At 45.2% G+C, this 12,176-nt stretch overlaps 1 protein-coding gene across 1 annotated transcript in view; it reads right to left on the bottom strand.

The window, feature by feature from the left end:
- SLC30A9 (solute carrier family 30 member 9) overlaps positions 1-12,176 on the bottom strand; it is a 99,153-nt gene that overhangs the window by 44,048 nt on the left and 42,929 nt on the right. Inside the window, exons 6-7 of the mRNA XM_088450574.1 lie at positions 11,486-11,568; positions 10,369-10,427 (exon numbers count right to left, since the gene is read on the bottom strand). Coding sequence (XP_088306700.1) covers positions 10,369-10,427; positions 11,486-11,568 — 142 coding nt within the window. The remainder of the gene's footprint in view (positions 1-10,368; positions 10,428-11,485; positions 11,569-12,176) is intronic.

Raw genomic sequence — 12,176 nt, 5'->3', positions numbered from 1 at the left:
ATCACGTTGCAAATGTTCTTAAGTGTATATCAATATAATACAGCTGGATTCTGATCTTTGTGAAGACTAGCCAGGCATTACCATTTTTTTATTATGTGTAAAAATAAAACTAATAATAAAATACTAATTTAAGTGTCATAATCTACCATTATTTAGAAATTATATTATAGTGTATATATACACATACCCCTATCAGGCTTAACATTGCAAAAACCTGCCTAATATTGTGTAAGTTCCTGTCAAGCTGTCAAAACAGCTCTGACCCGTCGAGGCATGGACTCCATAAGACCTCTGAGGGAATCCAGTAGTATCTGGCACCAGATAATTTCAATCCTGTAAATTGAGAGGTGAGGCCTCCATGGCTTGGACTTCTTTTTCCAGCACATCCCACAGATCCTTGATCGGACTGAGATCTGGGGAATTTGAACATCTTGAACTCTGTCATGTTCCTCACACCATCCACATGATGTAAAAGAAAATATGTGGACAGTGGTCAACATGGGCATTCTGACCAGTCTGCGGCTACACAGCCCCATATGCAACAAGCTGTGATGCACTGTGTGGTCCAACACCTTTTGTTCATACTGTAGCCAGCATTAAGTTTTCAACAATTTCTACTACAGTAGCTCTTCTGTGGGATAGGACGACATAGGCTAGCCTTCGCTTGCCACACACATCAATGAGCCTTGGGCACCCATGACCCCATCGCCAGTTCATCGATTGTCAATCCAAACACCACTTAGTAAGTATTGACCATTGAACACTCCACAAGACCTGTCTTTTTGGAAATGTGCTTACCCGTCCTCTAGTCATCACAATTTGGCCACTGTCAAAGTCGCTCAGATCCTTACGCTTGCCCATTTTTCCTGCTTCTAACGCATCAGCTTCAAGATATAAGGGGGGGAATCCAATTAGCCGTGGGGATTTACAAGCGCCGGCCAATTTAATTAGTGAATCGGTGGAAAACTCCACGAGAAAACGCATCCTCTGGGGTTTAACGCGCGTGGAAAACCCATTGATTCCGCACTTTAGTCGGAATCAATGGGCTAGTGTGTATTAACCTCTGGTTTACCACAGCAACACGGCCAAGCGTCATTTACGCTCAAAATTAGCATCTTATTCGCATAAATAAAACTGGAAGCGACAGAACTACATTGCTAGATTGCACTGATCAATTTGATGTGCAACATTTGTACATCTGTGAGTGAATGACTGACTCTGAATACGAATAGATACGATGCACGGACCGCAGCTTTTTCCCCACGCCAACTTTCGTTGTGCTTCAACTGTGACTTGGTACGTGTTTAAAACAAATTCCTGTGTGGTTAAAGTCACAGCCCAGCGTCTGTAGCTACAACCCTCGGATCGGTTGAAAATAAATATATATATATATATATATATATATATATATATATATATATATACACATACACAAAAATAATAACTGGCAAGTCAATGTCCTTTTTCTTCAAAATCACTATAGGACAGAGATGAGGACTCTTCATAGTCCAACTTCAAAGGACTACCACGGCTTTGATCTATGTCTGCTACATATGCAAACACCTGGCTTATGTCCGTATATGGGTCACATTGCTGTAAATCATTATATTAGGTGTATGGCTGCATCCTTGAGTGTTTGCTTCGGGGTCTCACTTATACACAAGAGATATATAACTCAGCTTTCTGTTGGTGAGATAGATATTAGGGACTGCTGAGAGAATAGTAATTCTATAGCAGACAACTATTTTGAGGATTTAACAAAAAATATAAATGTTCTAAGAAACCAGTTGGCATCAGCTTTGCTTAACGTAAATAAGTACACTTAATGATGAATTTAATGTCAATACATAATCTCCCATCAAATCCCAATCAACAGGAAATGTAATGGGCACAATAAATGCAGTGTAGACTTTTCCAAGCACTGCAATGAGCATCTCCAGCAAATCAATATGCGTGATTTATAGCTTCATTATTAAGCAATATCTCAGGTCATTACCCTGAACTTCTATTAGAGGAGAAATAGCAATACATTAGACATTTCATTTGTGGCTCTAATAGTCTACAGTATTAATGCTAAGAGCTCTTCAGGAGTAATCCACAGCTAAAGCACAGGGTAAGGTTGTATAAACGTAGTCGCTACTGTAAAGAGCACCCACAATCTTCACAGTTGATAAACCTGCTATATATGCAGATGGGAGAACATATTCAGGCCTAAAGGCATGTTCTGGTGCAATAGCGTTGACCACCCGGGGGCCACAATGGTAGCGCAGTGAATATGTTATCGAAAATCCCAGACGTCAATTATAATAAAAAAGTAAATATTTTTATTAGACGTTTTGAAGGTGACTGGTAAGATTCGTTGATAGCTCTAATGTTGGCAGCGTGATCCCGATACAATACTAATGCTATTTAAAGCAGTCCAGTGTCTGCATTATCGCTATAAACATGATGTTACAGTATTATGTTTAGAGCTATAATGCCGACAGGGTTAAACTGCTGTAATTAGCATTATTACTGAGTCTGTATTATGCCGCTGTCCACATATTCACTACAGGTAAACTCACTACTTCCCATTTTTCAGATAAAATATTTTATAGTTACTACACTATGTAAGGATTTTATTTGAAAACATAATACTGCTTTTATTTTCATATGAAACATTTACATGTGTCACATTTGTCTGCTGCTTTACAGATTGCATTACGGGACATTACAGATTTCTCATTACTGAATTCCATACGGCGCTGCACTTTCTATTTCTTTGTTCCTATATACTGTGGGTTGCAGAGCCCACTGAGAGCTGCCGATTTGAATTCAGGATAATATTGTTTGTAAACCAGCGCACCTTTCTCTTACTTGTTCTAAAGTTATACTAAACCTACACCAGGGGTAGCCAACCCTGGTCCTCGAGAGCTACCAACAGTGCATGTTTTCCAGGTCTCCTCACAGAATCACCAGTAAAATAATTAGCTCCACCTGTGGATCTTTTCAAATGTGAAATGTGTTAGTGAGAAATGAATACAACTGTGCGCGAGCTACGTGGTCTGGAAACTGAACTGTTATTAGCTCTCAAGGACTGAGGTTGGTTACCCCTGAGCTACACTATAAAATTATATATGGTGTGTTCTTAGCACAGATAGGGGCGGAATTCAATTAGATGTGGTAAACAAAGAGTTTTCATGCAAACACTTATTTGACCCGTCTCTGGTTCTGAAGCAAGACCTGACATTTTTACCCAAAAATAGGGATTTAAAAAAAAAAAAAAAAAAACTTTTCACCCTTCCAGGGTACTGGAAAAACACTGGCGTAAAGTCAAAAACAGACTTTATGCCATGCGAAAAGCCCCGGAATCTGAAATGCCCGATAACTTTTCCCCGAAAACTTTGAGGGAAAAGCCGTTTAACGCCAGTTTCAGGCTTATTGTGGCTAATTGAATCTGGCCCATAATCTGAATATGCTGCCATTATACATGTACAACTTGTATGTTGCACAAAAAAATGGATCAATCTCTGGGAATAAAGAATAGTGAAGAAAGAGGTTACTGTGTTACCTAGAGCACTAAACAGCAAATAATGCAACTGAAAATCAATACCACAATGCTATAGTCTGTGAGGTGCAACAAAAGGCATAAATATGATCTGTAATTTAGAAATGGAGATCAAAAATAATAGTATCATGAAAAATATGATGGAATGAATTCTCCTTAGAAGCAGACATACTATTTAACCCATAAAATTATAATGTACAGAGTTTTATCCCAAGATCAGATTATTAACGCATATACAGTGGCTTGCAAAAGTATTAAACCCCCATAGAAAGTCAACAGATGTGTCTGCATTACAAATGACACTGGTTATTCCTGACAGTATTTTTATTGCGAACCAGTAGGCTCTTAAAGTAAATTTTCAAACTCATAATTCATCTGCAGAATGTTTTTTTTTTTTCTAATTAAAACCTAAAAATGTTGCCAGCATAGTATTCAACCCCTGCAGACTAGGATTTAGGAGAAGAACCTTTTGCTGCAATCACGGGTTTAAGTCTGTAGGGGTACAGTAAGTTTCTACCAGGTTAACACACTGTTTGGAAGTGATTTTTGGCCATTGTTCCTTGCACAGTTGCTCCAGGTTGGTTGGATGACGCTTGTGGACTGAGGCCCTGATTCAGAGCCGGACGCTCTGACAGAGCGCTCGCTCTGAATCAGGGCCGTCCTTCTTAATTTTTAGAGCGGCCTCCTGGCCACTCATATAGCTGTGGGTGACCGCCCACAGCTATAGCGAGCGGCCAGGAAGATGGTCGCGATGGTCAAGAGCATCGGGATTGTGACGAAACCCTTGTGGTAGGGTCTCTTTGCCACAAGCCCTGGAGTGCTTTTGGCTCTATCAGAGCCGAAAGCACTCCCACTGACTTCACTTGTGATGTCAGTGGGGCCGGCCCCAGACGGTAGGCGTTCCCATGGTAACGCCTCCGTCTGGGCAGCCACGCCCCCGACACGCCCACCAAAGGGGGCGTGCTGTCACTCAACATCGACAGCACGCCCCCATTGGTGCGAGACCCAGAGTGACGGCTTGCCCGTCGATATCCGGGTCTCGCGCATACGCACAACGGAGCCGGCTCAGTCGTGCGCATGCACACTGGGCCAACATCAACCCGCTTGCGAGCGCTCAGCACTCGCGAGCGGGTCTGAATCAGGCCCTGAATTTTTTAAATGGTGCCACAGATTCTTAATTGGACTTAGATCTGGACCTTGACTTGGCCATTGTGGAACATTCATCTGTTTGTTGTTCAACCAAGTGTTGTTTGGGCCTTGTGTTTGGAATCATTGCCCCGCTGAAAGGCGAACCTTTTCCTAGGCTTTACTTTTTTTCTAGCAGATTGTAGCAGGTTGACTTGCAGTATCTCCCTGTATTTTGCATCATCTATCAGTTCTGTAATTTTAACAGGATGCCCAGTCCCAGCTGAAGAAAAGCAACCCCACAACATGATGCTGCCTCTCCCATACTGCACTACTGGGAGGCTGTTTGCTGTGGAATGGGTAATGTTAGGTTTTCGGCACTCATAGCATTTTGAATTGGGCTAAAAAAATCTCCATTTTTGTTTCATCTGACCACAAAACCTTATCCCACATTTCAACTGGGTCACTCTGACGTATTCTGGCAAACTTCAGCCGTGCTTTCATGTGGTTCTTCCTCTGTAATGGATTCTTTCTAGCCACCCTCCAATTTGGGTGTACACGCTATACGATTGTCATTGCCATCTATCGTGTGTACCCAGCTTAGGAGACAAATATTTTGACTTTTTAGGGAGTTCAATACTTTTGCAAGCCACTGTATTTATGTAGAAGATTAGCTAAAGAAAAGAGGATTTGTGGTACTTACCATTGAATCCTTTTCTCAGAGTCAGGCTGGGGGACAATGGACCATGGGGGTTGTAGGTGGGAAGGTGTGGATTTGGCACTAAACACTGAAATCTATAACTCCTCCCCTCTGCAACCCCTGACTTCAGTACAACTTCAAAAGTGCCTGGTAAGGAGAAGCAATGGTCAGTGACAGTGTCACACTAAAAAACAAAACAAAAAAAAACCGAAACTGATGGCCCAAAAGTACCTAAATCATAACTCATACTCAATACGACTGAGCGTGAGGGAGGGAATGCAGAGTCCCCATGCCTGCCTCAGAGAAAAGGATTCAACGGTAAGTACCAAAAATCCTCTTTTCTCTTTCGTCTAGGCTGGGGGACACTGGACCATGGGACATTCAAAAGCCGCCTCCAGGGGAGGGAACGCTCAGGTTGCCTGACCGGAAGAACTGTACATCCAAAATGGGCGTCCCCGGAGGCAAAAGCACGAAATCTGTAGAACCGCGCAAACGTGTGGACAGTGGACCAGGTAGCTGCGCAACAAACTTGTTCAGCCCCGTGACGCGCCGCCCAGGAGGCCGACACAGCCCGAGTGAAATGAGCCGACACCTTGGCTGGAGCCGGGAGAGCCGCATCAGAATAAGCCTTCGAGATCACTGAGAGGAGCCATCTTGTAATGGACTGCTTCGTGGCTGGCCAGCCACGTTTGTGGGCGTCGTAGAGGATCAATAGAAAGTCCGTGCGACGTAAGTCCGAAGTTCTGACTAAGTAAATCCGCAAGGCCCGGACAACATCCAACAGTGACAGATCGTCCTGGTCCCTTGAAGAACGTGAAGGTGAAAAAACAGGAAAAACTATTTCCTGGTTCAAGTGGAAAGATTAAACCACTTTCGGTTGAAAAGAAGGAACCATTCTGAGAACAGCCCTGTCATCATAGAAACAAGAAACAGTGGTTTGCAAGACAAGGCCCCCAACTCCGAAACCCGCCGAGCCGAGGCAATGGCCATATGGAAAACTAATTTCCACGTGACAAACCGAAGGTCCACGGATTTCAAAGGCTCAAACGGAGCCTGTTTAAGTGCCGACAGAACCAGGAGTAAATCCCATGGTGCTACTGGAGGCTGAAATGGAGGCTGCACTCGCAAGACCCCCTGTAAAAAAAAAAAGTCTGCACCTCTGGGAGGAGAGCCAAAATAAATGGACAAAGCCAAAATATGTACCTTCAAAGATTGAAGCCGTAAGCCGGCTTCCAAACCACCCTGCAGAAATGCTAAAAACCTTGGAAGGCGGAACTGAGAAGTATGCACTCCGCGTCGCTCACACCACATGATATGTTTTCCAAACCCTGTGGTAGTTCTGCGCAGAAACCTGGTTCCGCGCCCGGAGCATGGTTCCAATGACTGAAGGGGAAAATCCCTTAGCCTTTAAAAGCTTGGTCTCAACAACCAGGCCGTTAAAGCCAACTGAGGTAGGTCCTTGTGATAGAATGGCACCTGCAGAAGAAGATCTGGTCGCAGCGGAAGACGCCAACCTGGACCTGCGGCTAGTTTGAGAACCGTGGAGAACTACGACCAGCGCGGCCAGTCTGGAGCCACTAGGATGACTAAAACCTGCTGCTCCCTGACTCGACGGAGTACTCTTGGTAAAATGGGAATTGGAGGCAAAATGTAGGCCAGATGGAAGTTCCAGGGAACTGTCATTGCATCCACTGCGAACGCCAAAGAATCTTGGACCTCGCACAAAATCGAGGGACCTTGTAATTGTGGGGAGACGCCATCAGATCCACCTCCAACCTTCGGGTGGAGAGACCATTCCCCTGGTAAGAAAGTGGTCCTACTGAGGCAGTCTGTCTCCCAATTCTCTACCCCCGGTATGAACAGCGCTGAAACTGCCGGCATCCTGTGTAACAAATGATTCCCTGCCCAAATCGGTATGTGGAAACGTGAGTCTCTGATATTGAGAGACGCCAAAAACTCGTTTGCCGATATACCCTGGATCACCGACCAGAGTGATTCCATACTGAACTGATCCACCCATAGGCTGGCATTCAAGGCTCACAGATTTAAAATTGGCCGATAAGTGCCATTGGGCTTTCGGACCAGGAACAGGTTTGAGTAAAAACCCAGTTCTTGTTGAGACTGTGGAACTGGAGCTATAACCCCCTCTGAACAGAGGGAACGGATAGCCTGGTTTAAAGCCAGTCTCTTCTCCGGCTTCTTGGGCATTGCAATGAAACGTTGCGGTGGTGGCCCCCTTAGGTCGATCACATAACCTTGAGAGACAACGCCTCTTACCCAGGCATCTGCTCCCGAAGCTACCCACCGTTCTCTGAAAAGGAGGAGACGGCCCCCACCTTCCCCGAACCCAGATGCCCTAGCACCCAGATGCCTGAATGCACCGGACAATCTACCCCGTGGCGCAGAACCCCTGCTGGGGAAAGAGTGTCCTCGGGCCGTCTGACCTAACCCCCCCCACCCCTCGAAAGGAAGAACGGAAGACCCAGAAACATGAGCCCTTTTGCTTCTGGGGAACTACAGGCAGGAAATTACTCTTTCCATCTGTCGTCTGGGATATGAAAGTATCAAGCTCGGAGCCGAACAGGATGCCCACGCCAAAAGGGAGAGATTTCAAAGCGCGTTTAGAATCGGCATCCGCCTCCCAGGTGCGGAGCCTGAGTGCTCTAGAGGACATCTGCGCTCCATCTTGTGCGGCCTCACACACAGTCTGCTGCCGCACGAATCTGTTCCGCCAGTTCCAGCAACTCTTCTCTGGATGAGTCACTGGAAAGGCCCGCCACTAACTTGTCAGCCCACTTCTCCATGGCTCGAGAAACCCATGCTGATGCCAACAGCGGGCGAATAACAACCCTGGCGCCCATAAAAATACTCCTAAGGCATTCTTCTAATTTTTTATCCAGCGGATCCTTAAAGGAAGCAGTCCCTTGGACCGGCAGAGCCGTGTGTTTGGCTAAACGAGCAACGGCCGCATCCACTCTCGGAGGCAGCTACCATTTAGCGACCTGCTCCTGTGGAAAAGGATAAAGGGTTGCAAACTTACGAGGAGTAGTATACTTTTTGTCCGGGGTCTTCCAGGCTTCTTCAACGAGATCCGCGAGTTCCTGAGAAGCCGGAAAACAAATAACTCTTACGCCTCTGCTTGAACGTCATAACTGCGGTGTCAAGGTCCAGACAGTCCAAAGACTGACGTACCGCCATAATAAGGTCCTCCACGCTCTGACTTGACGCGGACTCTGAACCTTCCTCTTTGAGCGGAACCTCCTCTACTGGGAGTTCCCCCTCCTCCTCCTCGGGATCTGACCCTACTAACGGCCACCTGGATGGAAGAAGACACTTATGAACAGTGCAGAGTTTAGGATCCTCAAAGAAGCACTCCATATAGGAGGACACCTTCTCAAACCCTGCACCTGTGCGCTCCACAGTATGGACCCAAGCTGGGTCAAGGCCCTGGTGACCGACCCCCTCCCCCTGCTGCGGGCGGTGCGGGTAAACTAGGGGCTGGCAGTGTCTGAGTCTGTTCCTCTCTGTGGCACAGAAAAGATTTAACAATAACTGCAAAATACTTAGCTGCACCCCGCAGAGGGGAAGGAGCTTGACATTTCTCTGTCCTCCCTCCATGATGGCCAGGCTTGTCCCACTATGAAGACAGGAACAGTCCACACAGCTTTCTGGAGTCTCCATTCTACCGCTGGAGAGCAGGGGGGGGGGCAGCAGTCCATGGCTCCTCCCCCCGCTATACAGAGCAAGCCCTAAGGCTTCTCCCTCAAGTGCTACTCCCCTCAGTGGGGAAAGCACTTGGACTAACCCGCACTCACCTTCGGGTGGTCTGTAGTAGGCGCTCTCCCCACAGGAGCCGCCAACAAGAAACCTGGCAAGATGGCGGCCGCCATTCCAGGACCACGCTAACTGCCTGCCCCTCTACCAGGTAACAGCAGCGCACAATTCTTGGGCCCAGACTGTCTCCTCAGAGACCGGAGTGCATAGAACAGGGGAAGTGATCAGCGCCATTGCCCCCCTTGATGCGGCTCTCCCCGCCACTACACTCCGGCTGTACGCTGCTATAAGCCGCGCACAGCACCTAACATATAAACAAAAATTAAAAAATGACAAATAAAAGTAAAAACCTATACTAAACAGGGCTGCCGCTACCCTAAAATACAATGTACCTCTCTCCACAGGCACTAAATTTACACTGAAGTCAGGAGTAGTAGAGGGGAGGAGTTATAGATTTCAGCGTTTAGTGCCAAATCCAGACCTTCCCACCTACAACCCCCATGGTCCAGTGTCCCCCAGCCTAGACGAAAGAGAAAAGAACACTACATTTAAAATATGAAAAATACAAAAGGATTGTGAAAACAAAGATAATGGGGAAAAATGCTTAATTTTTTGCTTTAAACCAAGCAGGTGCTCAACTCCAGTCCTCAAGTACCACCAGCATGTCAGGTTTTATGGATTTCTTTAATTAGGCACAGGTGAGTTACTCTATTTTGCTGGGTCAGTAATTATCCCACCTGTTTCCACAGACAGAAATCCTGAAAACATGACCTGTTGGGAAACATTGAGGTTGAGAACCACTGCTATAGACACTATCATTTACTTAGATGACTTTTCCTGCATATGTAAAAGCTAACTAACCTCACACAAACACATTGCTGACAGCCATTTCCAGATGCTGGCAGAACATTGCCATCATGCATGTGTACATCCAAAACACAAGGTATGCTGGGACATTTATGTAAATTTATTAAAAGTAAAACTGTAGTGTAGCCCTTGAGAACAAATCAGATTTTTGCTTTCTTCTTCCAACCTACTACACAATAGAAGTCTGATTCAGACCGAATTGGGACATACAACATTTTTCACTGCTCCAATGCATAATGTTCCTTGGCGTGTGCAGGCCATGGAAGGAGAGCATTGCTATGAGCGGGGATATCATCTTCACTGTATTATGCATGAGCTGGTTATAAGAAAATGTTTGCACAGAACATATTCATACCTTGGTATGTCCTAGAAAGTCCTTGTATTCTTTTAAAAGTTTCTGGTTTTTAAATACATCTAAAATCAAGAAGAAAAACAAAGATCAATTCAATGCAACCACTTTGATCTACAAATGAAAATGTACTGTATCCATGAGTGAGACGAGAACATAAAGCAAGACCGGCAGTGATGGATGAGATCCTACTCCGGAAAACAACAGGGGAGAAATATACATGAAAAATAGGGCAGAAAGTGTGCTGTAACCTACAGTAACTAGATGTTTCCTTTCAGTATGTAAGTGTACTAGCAGAGTGACTGGACTTTACAGAGTATATCAGCTTTGCTGCACATCAACCTGTACACAGGTTTCCATAAAAGCCCCTTAATGTGTTTTATATGTCTTTATACGCTAAATAATGAATCTCTACATACCATTGTAATTTCCACCTTCTGTGTCACTGGTCACTTGTGGGTAAGTTGGGCTCAACAGAAGCTCAGAGAAACTCTGTATATTGGCCCTTATGCAGAGTAGGGATGTGCAGGCTTGGATAGGTTCGAGTTTGCACGCAGAGTTCGGATTTTTCCCTCCAAAAAATAGGACTCAGAAAGAGGCAAAACGTCATCTTGCATGGACAAACATCATCATTCCTGGACAAAAGTCCAGGAATGATGAGGTTTGTCCATGCAGGATGACGTTTTGCCTTTTCTGAGTCCCGTTTTTTTGAGGGAAAAATCCGAACTCTGCGTGCAAACTCGAACCTATCCAAGCCTGCACATCCCTAATGCAGAGCTGTATGCACCATGGGATGTGACTGCCTATGGCCTGATTCAGAGATGGGCGGATTTGCAGAGCCACACACAAGCAGCTCTACAAATCCTTCCATCTGAGATGCAAATGCAGAAGGTGGTGTCAGACACCTCCTTGCTGCAATTGCGATCACACCAACGCCACAGACTGGGATCACCATCGTCACCAATGGTCGCTTTTTTGGTCAGGCTGTGTGAACTGAAGCTTCCCGCCGACGCAGACCCTGGCTTCGTCCCTCCTGGAAATCGGGGACGACACTCCCGTTTCCTGGGAATGGCCCCGCTTATTTTATCTTACAGTATAGTAAAGTGTCAGTATTACAACTCACTCTCTCGATAAGCGATCTCTTCTTCTTTTCTTAACTTCCGTTCCCTGAAAACGGCTTCAGGACTCCCCCAAACCTCCAAAGCCCTGTGTAAAGAATTATTCAGTGTTACATACGCAAGTACACAGCGGAACATTATGTCCTGTTACCACGACATGACTGGTAATATGACGTTGTTGATAATGATCTTAAGTTATTGTCCGTCTTTATTGACTGCAAAAAAATTAAGGTGGGGTCCTGGATTTCCCTCATAAGCTCATGCCGTCTGCAGAGATGAGTACAGCTCTGTTTTAATATACTCAAAATTATATAAAATGAGAAAGTGTTACATTATATTGGGTTTGAAGCGAAGGACTGGCTAAAACCCAAACTCAAATGAATCTTGTTGGTCACTGATTATCTAACAATGCTGCAACAATGGAGTTATTCTAAACGTTCGGCTCAGTTTAAAACAAATAAGATTTTTACTCACTGTAAAATCTCTTCCTTGGAGTCCATCTGGGGGATGCCTTACATCTAGGTCATGCATAGCGAAGGGTGGAGTCGGACACTAACTAGTTTGAAAACTATCTCCCATCCCTTATATAACCCCTCCCCTTCCACTGTAAGCTCAGTCTAATGCTTAACATAGCCGGAGAAAGAGCCACAGACTAAGTTAGAAACCAGAAACCACAGGTATCTAGTATGAACCAAA

This window comes from Taudactylus pleione, unplaced genomic scaffold, assembly GCF_031769625.1.
Source record: "Taudactylus pleione unplaced genomic scaffold, aTauple2 ptg000519l, whole genome shotgun sequence".
Lineage (NCBI taxonomy): Eukaryota > Metazoa > Chordata > Amphibia > Anura > Myobatrachidae > Taudactylus > Taudactylus pleione.
The sequence above is the reverse complement of the archived record's forward strand: the minus strand, read 5'-3'. Positions and strand labels throughout refer to the sequence as shown.